Below are 20,702 nucleotides of genomic sequence, written 5' to 3' on the forward strand. Positions count from 1 at the left end.
GCTAGTGGAAGGGAGAAGGAGAGTCTTAAACACAATTTTTGGCGGTTTGTAGGCGTTATAGTAGGCGTGGCAAAAAGTTTTTTGGCAAATTGATAGAAATTTACGAGACCTATACAAAAATAAAAAAATATCAAAACATTTTTCAAAAGTGTGGGTGTGGCAGCTTTCTGCGGTTTGTGGGCGTTAGGGTGGGCGTGGCAACATGAATCGACAAACTTGCGCTGCGTCTATGTTTCTGGAGTCTGTATGCTTAATCTCAACTTTCTAGCTTTTGTAGTTCCTGAGATCTCGACGTTCATACGGACAGACAGACGGACAGACGGACAGACGGACAGACGGACAGACGGACAGACGGACGGACAGACGGACATGGCCAAATCGACTCGGCTATTGATCCTGATCAAGAATATATATACTTTATATGGTCGGAAACGCTTCCTTCTGCCTGTTACATACTTTTCAACGAATCTAGTATACCCTTTTACTCTACGAGTAACGGGTATAATTACGTGAACTGCCAAATGGCATGCGGCCGCTGAAGCCGGTTGAAAAAACTGGGTTATTTTTGCACGGCGGAAAGGCCAAAATAAAAGTCCAAAAAACGCTTGCCCGCAAATAACTTGACTCTAACAAACCAACGGGCAAGAAAATACCCGCCGGCTGATGATCACACTGCCACTTTGTTTCGCGCCCGTCAGCCAGCGAACGACGATGACACGACCTGTGTGGCACACGAATAAATGTGCGCCGCGACTCCGAAGCGGATCCAAAACTGGCAATAGTTGCGCGGGCTCAGGACGACACCGAAGAAAATTCGGTCAGAAAACTTCAACGGCCGACTGGTGCTGCGGGCGGATGGTGCTCTATAAGGACTGGACAACAGAATTGAAAACGGGAATGTAGGCAAGAAGATTCGAGATCTGCATATCGTCGGACACGAATATGTGAATATAAATATTAATATTTCGTTGCTCGGACGTTTCGCTTTCTTATATTTTGTTGGGTTAGAAAACAAAATTAGGCCCACGAAAGGTTGATCTTGTTCCGTAATCCGAAAATAATTAATTAATAAAATATTAATCGCAGAATTCACTTATTCTCCAACTTAATAATTGCGAAGCCGGAACGGTGGAATTAAATCCTTGGCTGTTATGCCGTCGGCAAGCAGTGTGTGCGTAAGGGACGCAAGAGAGAGGGAGAACAAGCAACAACAGCACCGCGGCCTTTGCAGCGGTTGAATCGAAACTTCTGGACAAAAAATCAATCGCGTTCCCGCCCTTATGGATTTGTAATAATATTGTTGTTTTTGTCTCGCTTTTATTTTGTATTTATATTTATTCGTAATTTAATAATTTCGTAGTGGAGGGTAGTGGAAAATGGCAGATAATATACGTATATGAAATATATGGGCATGCATAAATATGTAAGGGCACAGTGAAGCGTCGAGAAGTCGACTGTATTTGAATGTATTGAATGTCTGTAAAAAGACACCAGGATAAGAAAAAAAATTTTGCAAACACGGCGGACTGTCCGGCGAACAAAGAAATTCCCGAACACAGTGCACACCAGTTAGCAGATATTAATTATGCCTTTTTTGTCACCACACAATTTCACTTTTCACTTTGCGAATTCGCGGAGTTAGAATTGCGCCGACATATAATTGTGTACAAATGTATGTACATACGTATGTGCAAGGATGTATGGGATGAGTCCGGACTACCGGCACAAGTTGGCACTTCAGAAATACAACCTGCAGTGCCAAAACCCCTCTCGGTGGTTCCACTAAATAAACAAATTTTCGTTTCTCGGCTTTCTCCTGATCAAACATCATCTGATGTATTGTCTTATATACAAGACAAAACAACGCTAGGGACATCTCATCATTCAAGATAACTTTCTCTAATTTTTGATAATATGTTCTGGTGATTTTTGGCCGGATAGTATGGTTGTGAAAGAGTTCGAAGCTTAGATTAACAAGAGAGAATGCTATAGTCGAGCTCCAAAACTATCTGATACCCGTTACTCAGCTATTGGAAGTGCGAAGGAGCGTCTTCAGCACTGACAGTTTTTGGCGGTTTGTGGGCGTTGGAGTGGGAGTGGCAAAAAGTTTTTTGGCAAATCGATAGAAATTTAAAAGATTAATACAAAAATGAAAAAAATCAAAACATTTTTTTTAAAAGTAACGTATTAAACTTTAATGGTAAAGTTATGACCTTTTGTCGTGCCAACATAATGCACGCGACCTACACTCTAAGTGGGTGCTCTTTGGACAGAATAACACATGCTGATGACCTTGGTGTTCTTCTGGACCCTAAACTTAAATTTTCAGACCATATTTCGTCTATTGTCAATAAGACCAGGGGTGTGCTCGGTTTTATAAAACGGTGGTCAAAGGTAGAATGATGCTTGGAATAGTCTTTATTTTTAACCATATTCGTGGTGAAGTTGATAGTCCCGACTTGGTTAGTCGGCTAAACTTCACTGTTCCAAGAAGATTCACTAGAAATTACGTACCTCTAATTTTAAATCAATGTAGATCTAACTATGAGTTGCATGATATAGTAGATTCTATCCTATTATCTCTAATCCGACTCTCTGCCGTTCTTAAAGCGATCAATACTAACGTATTTAACAAATTCTTAGATCTTACTTGTATACATATATTTCCTTGTCCTTAATTGTCTTCTATATCGCGTCTATCTTCCCGCGATTCGAGCCGTCCTATACACGGCAACCCCTCGGTCAGTTGGGCGGGAGTGTGGCCGTGAGACTCGTGTTAAAAAAAATATATATAAATATATATATATATATAGTGACATATCCATAAGTCCCTAAGATTTAAGCACATGCCTACACACTAATACACATACAACATGTATACACAAACACATCCTACACTACCCTGGATGTACCCAATAGATACCAGATAAGTCACCCCTGGTAGACTAAATATCCGTTGCCTAACTTAAACATTCCTTGCTTAAGCCCTCGCATCATCGTCACGTTTCCACATTCAAAACTCGGACTCGTAATCCCGAAAAACAGAAGTATTAGATTCCAATAAACAAAATTATAAAAATCTAAGAGCACTTGTATTCAAGAGCGAATGCACTTGAATCCAAGAGAAATGCAAAGACAATTAAAGTCAGCAACTCCAAACCTTTCTCTCTTCATTTGATCAGAACCCTAAAGTCTAAAGTCCATATTAGAAAAGATCGAATCCGAGGCTTGAACGTCAATCAAAACAGAGTAATTATCAGAGTTCAGTTTGAGGCCTAATTATAATCGGTCGGTGTTCTTCTCAACTATAAATATTGTCATTAAGTAAAATAAAATTATATTTTTTTTACATATGAGTATTGCGATTATATAATTATATATATATGTAACTATGTATGATGTATGAACATATGTAAATATGTATGATGTGTAATGTATGAACATATAAACATATGTAAATATGTATGAAGTACGAACATATGACCATATGTATGTACGTATAAGACCGTTTGCACGTTGATATACGAAAAAAAGAACGGCGGCGCGCGAATACGGATTGAGAAGTCTTACAGCAGTGAGAAAATTTAAGAAGGCTCGTACTGATCTTGGCGGAACAAATGGCCGGGAACTGCTGGCAGACGGGAAGAATATCCGGGCTTGAAGAAACAGTGTTTGTGAGGGCGATCGTCCTCCAACGATAAGTGGCAAGCTGTTGGCGAATAGATAAATTTCCACGGCGCAAAGCAAAAGTCGAAAAAAACACCACCCAGGGGTCGAAGAAGAAGAACGAAGCGGGGGCATCGTGGGTCTTGAGTTCTGCTTTATTCAGCTGCATACATGAGACTAAAGTTGAAGCTTAAACTAGAGCGGCGCTCCCACCCGCTTTACTTCGATAAAGCGGGCTCGGGTGTTCGACGGCGGCCGACTGCGATATTTGGAAAGCGCGAGCTCGGATGAGAGCGAGAGCGTAAGTGCGGAAAAGAGGGGCGAGCGCGTACAAGAGCTAAAGCTCTGCGCGCAGAGGCGATACAGAGTCCCTATCGATTATAATTCACTGTTCCAAAACAATAGGGTTGTAATCTCAAGATATTTAAAGGGTAAATTGGTTACAAAATCACGTTATTAAAATTTATGTGAAGTAAATCTTTAAAATGATTATACGTTTAAACAATAGAATTATAAAATTGTAAGCCTTATGTAATCTTTTTAGTGTATATATGTTTTTTGATATATGTAGATATTAAACAGTATTTTTAAGTATTCTTACTTTCTTAAAAAGCCATTTTCATATATTTCAGCTAACTATGAACGATTTCAGCGTTCATAGAATAATTGGACGAGGGGGTTTTGGAGAAGTATATGGATGCCGAAAAGCTGACACTGGAAAAATGTATGCCATGAAATGCTTAGACAAAAAACGGATTAAAATGAAACAAGGAGAAATGTTAGCACTTAATGAAAGAAATATGTTGCAAGCAGTCAGCACTGGAGTAAGATCGTTTATAAATTGTACTTTACTTTAGTAATTAATAAATTTTCATAGATTGATTGTCCGTTTATAGTGTGTATGACCTATGCCTTTCATACACCAGATAAACTGTGTTTTATATTAGACCTAATGAACGGTGGTGATCTACATTACCATTTATCGCAGCATGGTATTTTTAGTGAGGACGAAATGAAATTTTATGCAGCTGAAGTAAGTAATGCCATTAAATATTTTATTTTACTCAAACCTCTAACATATTAGGTGATTATGGGATTGGAACACATGCATAAACGCTGTATTGTGTACCGAGACTTAAAACCCGCCAACATATTGCTCGATGAAAACGGACACATACGAATATCTGATTTGGGACTGGCTTGCGACTTCTCAAAAAAGAAACCGCATGCATCAGTGGGAACTCATGGATATATGGCTCCAGAAGTGCTATCCAAAGGAACGTCATACGATTCGTGTGCTGATTGGTTCAGCTTGGGATGCATGTTGTATAAATTGCTTAAAGGTCATTCTCCATTTCGACAACATAAAACAAAGGATAAGCTTGAAATTGACAAAATGACATTAACTATGGTATGTTTATAGATCTTTCAAATATATCAATTTAATACTTTGAGACATTTTTGATCAACCACAAGAAATTTGGGATTAAAGTTATGAATTTTGTTTTTTTTTTCCTAAAATTTAAAAAATAAATTAACCCATAAATTGACAAGTCCTATTTATGATTTCATTAATATATACAAGATTCATACTTAAGCATAAATTTACCCTTGCAAAAATTAAATTGATTTCAGTCAAAGGTTTTCAACACAGTAAATGAGGACTAAAAAATAGGGAAAGGCATATGTATACACATTTGACTATATATTAGAAAACAGAAAATTACAAGATAATACAATCTTAACTTCAATCTACATGTCAAGTCTCAACTTCCCAACTTTTATAGTTTCCGATCGGAAACGCCAAATTCTTCCTGTTGCATACTTTTCAACGAATCTAGAATGTTACTCTACCGGTAACGGCTTTAACAAGAGATAACGCTTTAGTCGATTTCATCGACTATGTTAGTGGGTTTCATCGACCTGTTAGTGGGTTGGCATAGGAACTGGCAAGAAATGTATGAAATCAAAAAAAAATTCGAGCATTTTTCAATATTCTGGCCTTGACTGCTTTTCGCGATTTGGCAACGTATCCCAAAATGTGCAAAACAAATAATAACAAGAGATGAAATAAAAAATGTGAAAACTGTTGGCGTGGCAGTCTTCGGTGGTTTGTCAGCGTTTCAGTGGCCGTGTAAATTTTTTGAAACAAATTTTCTCTGAGTCTACGTCTCTGCATGCTTTTTTTTTCTCGACATCACAGCAGTCATAACCACAGTCTTAGAGGTTCGTCAATAAATAATATACCTATGGGGTCGGAAACACTTCTGTGTTAAATAAGTTTATTTGCAAGTTTATTGCCATGCCCACACTCCCATCCTCAAAATGACAATAAATGTTCCGACCATTTATTTTGAAAATTCTTTTTTACTGATTTGCAGAAAAAAGAATTGTTTAGTTTAAATAAATCCCTATTCGAATTGTCATTTCTTCACTTGTTTATTGCTTTTCGCATATACAAAACAAAAAACATACTTTTGATTGCGGTAATAATATTGTTACTAGTATATCTTATACAGCTGGAGCTAAGTTATCCCAAGGGCTACGACTGATGAAGCTGTTCTTCAAAAAATCGAAAAATGGCAATCAGAAAATATTTAAGCTATTGTTTTCTAAGTTCTAATTTTATACAAACTGAGCAAAAAAGTCTTGATTTCAAAGTTTTATTCTTGTACCCGTTACTTGTAGAATTAAGGGGTATACTAGATTCGTTGAAAAGTATATATATATAAAGTATATATATTCTTGATCGGGATTAACAGCCCAGTCAATCTGGCCATGTCCGCCTGTCCGTCTGCCTGTCCGTATGAACATCGAGATCTCAGAAACTATAAAAGCTAGAAAGTTGAGATTAAGGATCTAGACTACAGAGCTAAGAGCAAGTTTGTTGACCCATGTTGCCACGCCCAATAACCGCCCATAGCTGCCACACCCACACTTTTTAAAAATGTAAATTTCTATCGATATCCTACACAAACCGCCCAAAACTGCCACACCCACACTTTTGAAAAATGTTTTGATATTTTTTCACATATTTGTTAGTCCTGTAAATTGCTCTCAATTTGCCAAAAAATCTTTTTGCCACTCCCACAAACCACCAAAAACTGTTATTGTTGAAATTGTTGTTCTTTTTCGCACTTCCACTGATGAGCAACGGGTATCAGATAGTCCCCGACTATAGCATAATACTATATATTAATATAATAACAATATAATAAGTAGTGCAAACCAGATAAGGCATGTTTTACCACTGAACTCAACAAATTAAGTTTTCGTTTTGTTACACTTCGCACTTTCACTCCCTTTTCTTATAATACTACTCTCTATTAAATAATCAAAATATGTAGTAATTATAAATAATTAAATGGTTCTGTAAATCATCACTTCGTGGATAGTGAGCCTATGCATTTATTTGAGGTAACTAGAAGAAGAGCAGTCACGATCACTATTAATTAAAGTAGTGCGGTAACCTGTAAACGTAGTTTTTCCTCTTTTATAATCATTAGCCCTTAGTTTATCTCTTCTTACTGCAAAAACACATGATTAAAATAATATAAAATTTGGTTAAACCAAGAAGAATACGATTTAATAATAGAACATATGAAAGCACCTGAAAATTCAGCAGCAGACGCACTTTGACGCTATACTCGAATATATTAGACTCTAAATATCCGTTAATCAACTAGTGGAAGTGGGAAGTTTATATTTATAATATTGTTTGGCATATCGATAAAAAAAGGACAAGGCAAATTACAAAAATTAAAAAAGGTTTTTAAAGACGTGTGCAGGATTGCTTTTATGCGGTTTGTGGGCGCTAGACTGAGTGTGGCCAAAATTTGTTCTGCATATCGATAGAAATTGGCAAGACACACAATAACATAAAAAACACTTTAAAATTTCCTAGAATCTACTACATAATCTCAACTTCCTAGCTTTTATAGTATCTTAAAACGCGACGTTCATACGGACGACTAGTGATCCTGATCAAGAATATGTAGACTGTAATGGAAAGGGTACATAAACTTAAAATTTTTGAAGCTGGCTACCCCTGTTTTTATAAAAGTATAATAAGGATATTACCAAAAGGAAAAAAAAAAAAAAAGATTTTAATAACCTGCGTACTTTATTTTTTTTTTATAATTTTTTTTTTTTTAGAACGTAGAACTTCCGGAATCGTTTTCTTTGGAACTTAAGAATTTGTTGGAAATGTTACTTCAAAGGGACGTCTCTAAACGGCTTGGGTGCATGGGAAACGGGTGAGATAACACTGTGTAACAGGATAAACTTACATTGTCGTAACCAAAAAAGATTGTTGATACAATGCGCAAATTACCAATATACCACGTAAATTGGCCCATAAGCAATTATTTCTAGAAATTGGACCTAAATTGTAAAATAAATTAGTTTTATCTAATTTTAAAGTTTTGTACATGCCCACCGTTTTGTAAAACTAAATATATATTTTGCTTGGAATTTTTGATTAGGAACCATTATTATTACCATATTTGGAGTATGCGTATTGTAATCCACCAATTTCGCATGGGATCCAGCAATAAAAGTTCAATTTTCCAACACAGTGTACTAATATATATATTTATTTTTTGCCCTAATTTTCGATCTTTTAGCGCGGATGAAGTAAAAATGCACAACTTTTTCTGTGGAATTGATTGGCACCAAGTTTACTTACAAAAATATACTCCACCTTTAGTACCCCCTAGGGGAGAAGTAAATGCCGCAGATGCCTTTGATATTGGATCGTTTGATGAGGAAGATACCAAGGGCATAAAACTAAACGACGCCGATCAAGATCTTTATAAAATGTTTTCGTTGACCATATCTGAAAGGTAAGATTTTAATCGATAGTTTATGTATATTGAATGACCTTTTTATTGAATGAGCGCTGAATGTCACGCATTTACCTCCAGGAAGTAGTGTTTGGATTAGTTTGCAGGAAGATAGACAAGTAATAGAAAAACACATATAGACAGTATTTAAGGAAAACAAGAGAGAACGCTATAGTCGAGTTCCCCGACTATCTGATACCCGTTACTCAGCTAGTGGAAGTGCGAAGGAGAGTCTTCTACACTGACAGTTTTTGGCGGTTTGTGGGCGTTAGAGTAGGCGTGGCAAAAAGTTTTTTGGCAAATTGATAGAAATTTACGAGACCTATACAAAAATAAAAAAATATCAAAACATTTTTCAAAAGTGTGGGCGTGGCAGCATTGGGCGGTTTGTGGGCGTTAGAGTGGGCTTGGCAACATGAATCGACAAACTTGCGCTGCGTCTATGTTTCTGGAGTCTGTATGCTTAATCTCAACTTTCTAGCTTTTGTAGTTCCTGAGATCTCGACGTCTCGACGATCTCGACGGACGGACAGACGGACGAACAGACGGACGGACAGACGGACGGACAGACGGACGGACAGACGGACGGACAGACGGATGGACAGACGAACGGACCGACGGACGGACAGACGGACGTACAGACGGACGGACGGACGTACAGACGGACGGACAGACGGACGGACGGACGGACGGACAGATGGACATGGCCAGATCGACTCGGCTATTGATCCTGATCAAGAATATATATACTTTATATGGTCGGAAACGCTTCCTTCTGCCTGTTACATACTTTTCAACGAAGCGATTATACCCTTTTACTCTACCAATAACGGGTATAACTAGTCAGAATATAATATTTATTCTTAGATAACATATTATAAGAGGAAGTATATATTCTCGATAGAAATTAAAAATACGCATAGATTTGCTAGCGACTAGAAGTCTGCAAATGTGCACTCAAAATATTCGGTTATTTGAGTACTCACAAGCCTAACTCGCAATTCGGCGGGCTAAAACGGTTTCATATAAGTGAATTGCGCATTTGTTAGCGTTGTTTTCGTTGTATGCGAAATGAGTAAAATTCAATCCAAAGCGGAATGGATAGAATGAGTGAATGCAGAGTAAATGCTTAGAGTACTCGTATAAAATTTGGCAATTTCGTCGTTCATGGCTTGCATAGGCAATGATGAGAATGCAGAGCTCGAACGAAAGCGTATGTTCTGAGTAAGTTGCGTACATATGTATAACATAATATATGTAGATACATAATTTATGTGTAAATAGAATGACACATTAATAATAGATCATTTTCAGATTCTAGAAATTTAATTAATTTAACAATTCTGATATGTTTTTGCATTCAGGAATTGAATAATCCATGTCTTTCTATTTTTCTATGTCTTGTATTAAAATACAAGACAAAAACGAAAAAACAAATACGTAATAAATTTGACGTCGCCAATGCGGCGAACAGTTAGCCGTCTCGGTTATTCCGAGTACTCGGTCGCGAGTACTCATTTGTGCATTGCTTCGCCGTTCGAGTATAGTACATTTTTTCGTTTTAATCAACTACCTTTAAGATGCAAGCGTCAGATTTATCAGCAAATTATCGCACCTACTTGGAGATACGGCATCCAAATTTGGGGAGTGGCGGCTGCGTCCCACCGAAAACGATTCCAAACCGTCCAGAACAAAACATTAAGACAAATCACTGGCTGTGACTGGTTCGTTAGCGGCCAAACGCTTCACAATGATTTAAACCTGAGCCTTGTTGAAGACCAAATCTCGTTCTTCTCAAGCAGATACAACGATCGACTAACTGCCCACCGTAATCGTCTCGCCCGGAGATTACAGGGGGCTATCCCAATTCGCAGGCTCAAAAGAAGACATTTTGGGCTGCTTCTAAGATGATAGTATGAATATATTATTTACCTGAAACCTCACTACTCGAAATTTGACCTATTCCTATATATTAAGATGAAAACAAATTATATTTTATAATTAAGAGATTATTTACTTAAGACAACATTTAAGTTAAAGGCTTTAATTGACCTGTTCCTGAATAATATTAAATAAAGATGTTAATTAATTTAAAAAAAAAAAAAAAAAAATCAATGTCTCCACTCAGTCGGTCAGAACTTTGAGTAAGAGTATTAAATGCTGCTTTGACTGTATTCATGCAGACCTCTGCTAGCGACGTCTACGCTGTGTAAGTTTGTTTCAAAACGTTGCCCACGTTCACTTCCCCTTCTGAAATATGTGTTGAAATTTTTATAAAATTTTTATTCGTCTTGTAATTTTAACTATTTGCCAAAAATCTTTTTGCCATGCCCACCCTAACCGCACAAACCGCCAAAAACGGTCAGGGTTAAAATTTCTGTTAGCACTTTCACTAGCTAAGTAACGGGTATCAGATAGTCGGGGAACTCGACAGCGGAAACGAGGCCGTCGAGCAAACCCATCTAGGTACGTCCGCACCAGCTTGGGGAAATGTATCTTTCACTGCGGCGTAAACCGGGCGTTAGTGGAAAGTCAACCGTCGTCTGGCGGGACCGGCCGGAACAAGGGACAGCATGTTGCGGCTAGCACGTCTCTCGCCTTGAGAGTCCACCTCCTGTTCACCCAAGTCTGGGAACAGTTACTTTTCCTAGCTCAACGGGCCATCTCCTCGGCACCAATCACGCTTGGCAGCGTTAGTACCTGGGGCAGCAAGCACCACCCAAGCGGACCAATAAAATCAGTTCGTTACAACTTTATTATATTAATTTTTAATACATCGCTTGACAAAGTAAAATACTTATATGATTTAATTTAATTTTGCAAAACAAATTTTCTAACTTCTATTGTGTCTTCAAATGTTACTTTGGCGGGATAATCCTTCACAATCTTTTCTAGAGTACACTCTCTCTCCTGACTAAACCCAACAATTTCATCAGGGAGAAAGAAAAAATTTAGTATACGTTAAACAAATATTATGAAAACATTATTGTTTCTTATTTTCTTCTGGCTGCTAGTTCGTTACGGCCACCTTAAACTACCTTTTTGTATTTTATCTCTTGTTCTCTATCTTGCTCGGCAAGGATTTCGCTCTCCTTCCCTACCGCGCTTTTATTCAGGACCCCTATCATGGAAAAGCTTTCTTCCATTTCCTTTGTTCTTTTATTATCTTTGATCTTCCTTTATTTTCATAATCGATTATACTGAGAAACTTACTATTGATAATTAAATCTAGTAATACAAAATAATTCTCCGACATGACCTTCCTGACTATAACACGACCTCGTGCTGCTTAATTATACCCGTTACTCGTAGAGTAAAAGGGAATACTAGATTAGTTGAAAAGTATGTACCAAGCATAAGGAAGCGTTTCCGACCATATAAAGTATATATATTCATGATAAGGATCAATAGCCGAGTCGATATAGACATGTCCGTCTGTCCGTATGAACGTCGAGATTTCAGGAACTACAAAGCCAGAAAGTTGAGATTAAGCATACAGACTCCAGAGACATAGACGCAGCTCAAGTTTATTGACTTATGTTTTTTTTAGCGTTCTCTCTTGATTTGACTCGCTTTGACTTGAAATCCAATAATACGAATTTATATTTGTTTGACAAACCCCAGCGGCAATTTGTTTGTTGTTGATCGCAACAATCCCCCAGCAGAGACAGTTTAAAGCAATTCGATCAACCCGTGGTGGAGGGTGCCCAACTTGGGATTGCTAGATATTTAAATTTGTCTGCAACAACCAGTGTTTCCCCTGATCAAACATCATCTGATGTATTGTCCTATATACAAGACAAATCAAAAGCCGATAACAGAAAAGTACAAAAATGTTAACATTTTCTTCTGCTAGGGACATTTCATCTTTCAAGATATCTGTGCCAAACGAGCTATTTGTAACAATATATTCTGTTAAATTTTGGCCTGATAGTATGACGGTAAAAGGGTTTGAACCTAAGATTAACAGGAGAGAACGCTATATTGGAATTTCCCGTTTATCAGATACACGTTACTCAGCTAGTGAAAGTGCGAATCAGAAAATTTTCACATTTTTCTGGCAAATTGATAGAAATAGGAAAAAAAATTGAATTATTAAAGAATAAGAAATGTTTCAAAAGTGTGGGCGGGACAGTTATGAGCGGCTTGTGGGCTATTGAGTAGGCGTGGCACAAAGTTATTTGACAAATCGGTAGAATTGGAATTTCCTAATTCTAATAAAAAACTTAAAAAATATAAAAAATATTTTTTAAAGGTTTAGGCGTTGCAGTTTTAGGCTGTTTGTTGGCAAATCAAAATGAATTTACTAAACTAATAATAAAAGGAAAAAATGTCAAGACATTTTTAAACTGTGGGCGTGGCAGACTTGCGTAGTTAGAGTGGGCGTGGCACACAAATTTTCGGCAAACCGGTAGAAATCTATAAGACAAATACAAAACTGAAAAAATATCTAATTATTTTAAAAAGTGTAGGTGTGACAGTTTTGGGTGACTTGTGGCCGTTAGAGTTTTATACTTCCAAAAATCTCGACGTTCATACGGACGGACATGGCCAGATCGACTCGGCTAATTTAGTATACGGGTATAAAGGCCGTAGGAATTAAACTTCCCTCACGTAGCCAGGGAGGCTAAATTTCTAAGTGATCCCAATTATGTACACAATATACAGGCACGACCGGGACCGGCGGGAAGGTGGAGTCTTAATTGCGGTTAGTTCTACCCCTAACGTCAGAGGAGTTTGTATGAGTACCGCAACGTTGAATTCATATGCGTTAGCTTTTATTTTCTCTCATTTTCCAATAGTATTGTTTATTTTCCTTGCTCTTACATTTTGATTTTGCAAAATATTTTAATCATTTTTCTCAGCCTGTCTCAAATAGGAGGTCCGATAGGCACCAATTGGTATCAATACCTGGTATCAATACCTGGTATAAATACCTGGTATCAATACCTGGTATAAATACCTGGTATCAAATATCCTTCTTCCTATAGCACTACATGACTTTGTTGACGGCTTGCTCGACTTATCATTGTCGCAAGCTATTATAATTTGCTTTAATTGGTCCGATCTGTACTAATGGAACAAATAAGCGGATGCCATAAATATTTTGTATACCGCAATTAAATCATTTTTTAACTCTTGTATTCCGATGTACTATCCGTCTATCTCTAACAATCCTCCTTGGTTTAATAAAGAGTTGACACATCTAAGAAATGTTAAGTCCAGACTTTACACAAAATTTAACAAGAGAGAACGCTATAGTCGAGTTCCCCGACTATCTGATACCCGTTACTCAGCTAGTGGAAGGGAGAAGGAGAGTCTTAAACACAGTTTTTGGCGGTTTGTAGGCGTTATAGTGGGCGTGGCAGAAAGTTTTTTGGCAAATCGGTAGAAATTTACAAGACTAATACAAAAATGAAAAAATATCAAAACATTTTTCAAAAGTGTGGGCGTAGCAGCTTTGGGCGGTTTGTGGGCGTTATAGTGGGCGTGGCAGAAAGTTTTTTGGCAAATCGATAGAAATTTAGAAGACTAATACAAAAATGAAAAAATATCAAAACATTTTGTCAAAAGTGTGGGCGTGGCAGTTTTGGGCGGTTTGTGGGCGTTAGAGTGGGCGTGGCAACATGAATCGACAAACTTGCGCTGCTTCTATGTCTCTGGAGTCTGTATGCTTAATCTCAACTTTCTAGCTTTTGTAGTTCCTGAGATCACAGCGTTCATACGGACGGACAGACAGACGGACAGACGGACGGACGGACAGACGGACAGACGGACAGACGGACAGACGGACATGGTCATATCGACTCGGCTATTGGTCCTGATCAAGAATATATATACTTTATATGGTCGGAAACGCTTCCTTCTGCCTGTTACATACTTTTCAACGAATCTAGTATACCCTTTTACTCTACGAGTAACGGGTATAAAAATACCGGTTCTCAATCTATATTTTCTAAATATGTAAGTGCTCCATTAAATTTTACCGTTCTTAATGCTTAGTGTTATAAGAATTATTTAAACCATTGTAAGTTCCAGTTCGCACAGGATCCCAAACCGTTTTATAATTTCGTTAACACTAAGCGCAAAACAACCAGCTACCCTTCCTCGCTATTTTTTCAGAATACTACGGTAACATCTGATCAGGCAATTGCCGATCTATTTGCCAAATTTTTTCAAACCACATATTCTACGTTACCTCATTCCGAACGGCCTTACTCTTACGCGGTATCAAAGTCGAATTTAATATTCTGTCCCACTCTAAACGAAAGCTCACTGCTTTATGATCTTCAGCGAGTTAAGTCTGTTTATTCGCCAGGTCCCGACGGAATTCCTGGCTGTGTGCTTAGATTCTGTGCGGAAGCCTTGTGCATACCTCTACTGAAATTGTTCAACTTATCTCTGGAATCTTCACAGTTCCCCCATATATGGAAGGAGTCCTTTGTGATTCCTCTCCATAAAAGAGGTAGCAGATTGGATGCAAGCACTTACAGAGGAATCTCCAAATTGTCTGCTATCCCTAAGCTTTTTGAAAACGTTATTACTCCTCATTTGCATCACCTTTGTAGGTCTATTATATCACCATGTCAGCATGGGTTCATGAAACGCAGATCAACAACAACTACCCTTCTGGAGCTAAACTCCTTCGTAGTTCAGGGCTTTAAAAATAATCTTCAAATAGATGTCATCTATACAGATTTTAGTTAAGCATTCGACTCTGTTAATCATTGGCTTTTATAAAAAAAACTTGAGTTTTTAGGTTTCACTGTTGATCTCCTAAATTGGATTCTAAGTTATCTGAATGGCAGGACGCAACGGGTCCTCTTTAAAAATTATTTTTCTTGTATTCTCCGAGTCACATCCGGTGTCCCACAAGGGAGCCACCTAGGTCCGCACCTTTTTACCTTACTTATTAACGACCTTCCCTTAATATTAAAGCATTCGCGTGTACTTATGTACGCGGATGATGTACAATTATGTCTCCAGTATAAGGACATTTCTCGCCATTTGGACTTACAATCCGATCTAGATAGCTTTCAAACGTGCCGTGATAACGTATTAACCTTTAATGGCTCTAAGTGTAAAGTTATGACCTTTTGTCGTGCCAACTTAATGCACGCGACTTACACTTTAAGTGGGTACACTCTAAGTAGCGCTAAATTTTGATTACGTGTGACTATCGCAAGGCTGAATATTCGGACACCCCTTTAGTATTAATATGTCTAAGGCTCGTGGTTAGAACGTTCAATTCACGCATCAAGCAATCAAATTTTTTAATACAAATTAGATAAAATATTTAATTACTAAAGTTGCTAGGAAAAACAAACTATAAAAATGAGATTAAAACAACAGAGAACGCTATAGTCGAGTTCCCCGACTATCTGATACCCGTTACTCAGCTACTGGAAGTGCGAAGTAGAAATTTAACACTGGCCGTATTTGGCGGTTTGCGGGCGTGGCAAGAAACTTTCGCTGCGTTTATGTCTCTGGAGTCTGCATGCCTAATCTCAACTTTCTAGCTTTTGTAGTTCCTGATATCTCGACGTTCATACGTCATACGTCATAAAGCCCCATGTGTTTAGTGGATGGAGATCGTTAGATCTTAAAGTCCAAATGATAGTGTACCAGTTTTCCCGATGAGAATAAAATTTGTTAGCTAATAGAAGAACTTGACAACGGCAAGAGAGGTCAAAATGTGGAAAAACAATCCGATACTGTAATATGAGCGAATTGGTATCCAAGTAGTCGACTTTGTGCAAAAAGGTGTATTGTATTCCAACATATATGTGGACAGCATGCAAAGCTGACATTTGATGACTTGGGATTTGGTAGTTAGACGATTGAGCTGAAGTAGAAGACAGCCCGTACTCTAAATGTTATGTTCAAGAAAGGGATTGTCGATATTTAAATTGCTGGTTTGTGTGGAAGAGAGCGTGTACTCCTGAGAAGATTATGAAAGATTATCCCGCCAAATTAATTATGAATTATAAATAAATTATAAAACAAGAGAGAACGCTATAGTCGAGTTCCCCGACTATCTGATACCCGTTACTCAGCTAGTGGAAGTGCGGGAGAGAGTTCTCAACCCTGACAGTTTTTGGCGGTTTGTGGGCGTTAGAGTGGGCGTAGCAAAAAGTTGTTTGGCAAATCGATAGAAATTTACAAGACCAATACAAAAATGAAAAAATATCAAAACATTTTTCAAATAGGGTGGGCGTGGCAGTTTCGGGCGGTTTGTGGGCGTCAGAGTGGGCGTGGCAACATGAATCGACAAACTTGCGCTGCGTCTATGTTTCTGGAGTCTGCATGCTTCATCTCAACTTTCTAGCGTTTCCGACCATATAAAGTATATATATTCTTGATCAGAATCAATAGCCGAGTCGATCTGACCATGTCCGTCTGTCCGTCCGTCTGTCCGTCCGTTTGTCCGTCCGTATGAACGTCGAGATCTCAGGAACTACAAAAGCTAGAATGTTGAGATTAAGCATACAGACTCCAGAGACATAGAAGCAGCGCAAGTTTGTCGATTCATGTTGCCACGCCCACTCTAACGCCCACAAACCGCCCAAAAACTGCCACGCCCACACTTTTGAAAAATGTTTTGATATTTTTTCATTTTTGTATTGGTCTTGTAAATTTCTATCGATTTGCAAAAAAACTTTTTTCCACGCCCACTCTAACGCCTACAAACCGCCAAAAACTGTCAGTGTTGAAGACTCGCCTTCGCACTTCCACAAGCTGAGTAACGGGTATCAGATAGTCGGGGAACTCGACTATAGCGTTCTCTCTTGTTTTTTGTTTTTATTGTTTGATATTGTTATGTTGTCTCTTTTTTCTATCTTTTCTACCTTATAGGGTCCCGTATATTTAAAATAAATTTATGACCTACTTCATTTCCTAATAAAACTTTATCGCCTACTGTTATTTCTATATGTTTTGTTTGTAAATCATAATTTTCCTTATTTTTTCTTTTATGCTCTTCAAGCATAGTTGTAGCTCTTTTATATGCTACTTCTAATCTATATTTACTTTCCTTAGCATAATCATCTATATTGTATATTGGTTCTATGCTAGTTATATTAGTGAAATTTCTTGGTAAATTATTTGTTCTACCAAATACAGAAGGGGTTGTATTAAAAAAACAGACGAAATAATGAAGCCATACGTCCCAATCAGTTCTTTCGACTACACTTACTGTTTGATGATGGTGAGCGGTAGACGTTATATTTTTAATTTTTAGATATTTGCAAAGAAATGTGATGATTGAATTCTTATACTCTGTACCCATTTCCGTAATGAACGTCTCATTGGACCGTAAGTAAGAACAAAAGATTCGAAAATTGCTCTAGCGACTGTTGTTGCGCTTTTATTCGGCATGGGAATTGCAACTAAATATTTAAATAAGTCACAAATGAGAGTGACTGCATATTCGTTGCCATTTTCTGACTTTGGTAGAGGACCTATAGTGTCCACTATCACTCTGTCGAAAGCATGTTCAGGGGTTTCAGTTAAAGTCATACACAGTAAAGCATACAAAGACCCCTTGTATGCTTTGTTATTTTCGCTTTCTTAGATTTTTGACATTTTTTAATGTAGTCTGTTATTTGTTTAGAAATACCTTTCCAAAAATAATGTCTTGACCTTTTGCAATGCCTGTATGACCTCCTTGTAATGGATCATCATGTAGTGTAGACAAAATTGCTTCTTTTTCATTGCTTATTAAGGTCACCGGGTTGAGTAGCGCCACTCTTAATTTTGTTAATATTTTATTGCCCTTTTGTTTAAAATAATCTATTGAAACGTGTTCAAAGATATTTTCCCACGGTGCCACTTTGAGATGACTAATTTTATATATACCGGCCTGCATTTCAAGCCTTTGGAAAAATTATTTTAAATCAAGAACTCCATTTGTATATAAATCATCGACATCAAACCTTGCAGTAATCTTTTTTCCATTCTTAAAGAAACATATCATATTTTTTACTTGCAATGTTCCTACTTTACGTACCTCGTCATTATTGATGACTTGGTATACGTTGGGCATTGAAGCTTTTTCTGTTGATTACGTATACAATTCAGATTTGTTTGTTCCTCCTGCGCAGGATTTTTGTCTACTTTGTAATCTCGTAGTGACTTTAATAATATTTCCGGTTATATTTTTTAATTCTTGGATTGCTATTCTTGATAACGCTTCAGTAACATAGTTGTCTTTACCTCTCAGATACTCTACTGTAAAATTATATTCCTCTAATTAAAGTCGCATACGAGTCAATTTTGAGCCCGGATTTGTCATTGAAAATAAAAAGGTGAGTGGTCTATGATCAGTTTTGACTGTAAAATGTTCACCATTAATATAGGGTCTGAAGTAGGTTATTGCCCAATGTATTGCTGCTAATTCCTGCTCAGTATTACTTTTATTACGCTCGCCCTTAGTAAATTGTCTAAATGCGTATGCAATTGGAAGTTATATTGTTGAAGTAGTCGGCTTCTTCTTTTAGTATGGAAATATCTGCACCAGTGTCAACTAAGAAAATAAATCTTTTTCCTGTTGCCACATGGTCAAATGCAATGAATATATTTATACTTAGATTGATTAAATGTACATGAGCTTTATTTATTGATGTGTATCTGAGGTTTGTTTCGAGTTTCCCGAATTATTTTGGTTACTCTCACACTAGCATTAACATTGTTATTGTAATTATTTCGATTTTGATTGTTTCGGCTTCCTTTATTTGAGTTGCCACGGCCTCTATAATTGTTACCATTATTTTGGTTGCCGTTATTGCCGTAATTATAATTATGGTTATTGTATTGTAATGGCCATTGCCTCTGCCGCGAGCATTACCTCTATAACCTTGGCTTCTGTTAGAGTAACCTCTCTTTGAATACATTACATGATTCACATTTCCGGTTACCCTGGTGCTAGTTCTTATGTACGCACTAGAGGGCTGCATAACACCATTCTCTTTGTTTGCATTTAGAGTACTCATTCGTTTTAGTATGTATTCAGAATACATACCATTCAGTTGTCGCGATCTCTTTGCGTTCACTTCGTATGCGTTCGGAGTTTTGGGCACCCGAGCGAAATGAAGTCAATGAATGCGCGAGTTATAGTTCCGGGGGTAGTTGTCGAGGAAATAGATCGGCTGTAGTTTTAAACTTGTAGGGTAATTCAGTTTGTTTGAAAGAATACTTGTGAAGAACTTGGATGTCAAAATCAGACTGACTTTATATTTTAGCTTTGGCCACAATGAGACCTCCGCCGTTTAAGTACATACAAAGGGTTACATAGTCTTAAGCATAAATACAAATGTAAATAAACTGCTGTGTCGGATTGTCTTGAGTTGGAGTGGGGGCCTGTTGCTGACTCGTAGCTGTGGATTCCTGGTACGCTGCGGAGTGGGGGCATCCTGCCCAAGTGCAGCGTAGACATTTTTCATATTTAGGCAACGGCCGGTCATTGAACGGCCGTTGTTCGGGTTTCAAAGTTTATGTGTTTGTTTGTCCCGATTCCAGGGTAAGCCTGGGTGGCTTAGCTGGTGGGTCGGTATACCGGTTGGAACCGGTAACTCGCGCGAAAACTAAATGAAGCCAATGAATTTTCAATAGAAATTCAGAGTACTCTGAATACTGTATTATTATGTGCGTGTGCGTCTTATTTAATAATATTGTAGCATTTGTCTAATATGAATATATAAATTGTGTTGTCAAATATAAATATTTAAAAAAGAATAGTAAAACCAAAATAATAAAATCGTTTATATAGCTAACGTCAGGCGACGCATCGTTTATCTGCCATTTTGCTTAACTCGGAAAATATTAATAAAATTATGTTTTTACACAATAACATTGAAAATTAAAGAAAAAATATATATATATTTATAAGATAAGAATATAATGTATTATCAGTTATGTAATAATAAACAATAATATTAAAACACGAATTTAGCATCTTTTATTGAAACTCACACACACACACACACACATACGCAGACAAGACATTCAAATCACCCATTCACTTTACTCGGTCTTCACTTCATTCGTTTAAGAATGAATGAATGAATTGAAGTAGGCGCGCGTTGCCGACTTCACTTCGTTCATTTGCAAACGCGCCGAATTCACTTCGTTCGTTTCAACACGAATGTCTCATTTGCCGGTTTGAATGGTGTTATGCAGCCCTCTAGTACGCAC

At 37.5% G+C, this 20,702-nt stretch overlaps 1 protein-coding gene across 6 annotated transcripts in view; it reads left to right on the top strand.

Annotated features, from left to right (window-relative positions):
• Nucleotides 1-20,702, top strand: part of LOC120457843 (G protein-coupled receptor kinase 1) — a 155,723-nt gene that overhangs the window by 117,850 nt on the left and 17,171 nt on the right. For 4 of the 6 annotated variants that reach the window (XM_039645354.2, XM_039645356.1, XM_039645355.1 and 1 more), the window contains 5 exons: nucleotides 4,299-4,490; nucleotides 4,544-4,699; nucleotides 4,751-5,077; nucleotides 7,822-7,922; nucleotides 8,292-8,510. In XM_039645354.2, coding sequence (XP_039501288.1) covers nucleotides 4,299-4,490; nucleotides 4,544-4,699; nucleotides 4,751-5,077; nucleotides 7,822-7,922; nucleotides 8,292-8,510 — 995 coding nt within the window. Of the gene's footprint in view, nucleotides 1-4,298; nucleotides 4,491-4,543; nucleotides 4,700-4,750; nucleotides 5,078-7,821; nucleotides 7,923-8,291; nucleotides 8,511-20,702 lie in introns of those variants that run through there. The other 2 variants (XM_039645359.1, XM_039645358.1) reach the window with 2 other exon arrangements.

This window comes from Drosophila santomea, unplaced genomic scaffold (genome assembly GCF_016746245.2).
Source record: "Drosophila santomea strain STO CAGO 1482 unplaced genomic scaffold, Prin_Dsan_1.1 Segkk83_quiver_pilon_scaf, whole genome shotgun sequence".
Classification (NCBI taxonomy): domain Eukaryota; kingdom Metazoa; phylum Arthropoda; class Insecta; order Diptera; family Drosophilidae; genus Drosophila; species Drosophila santomea.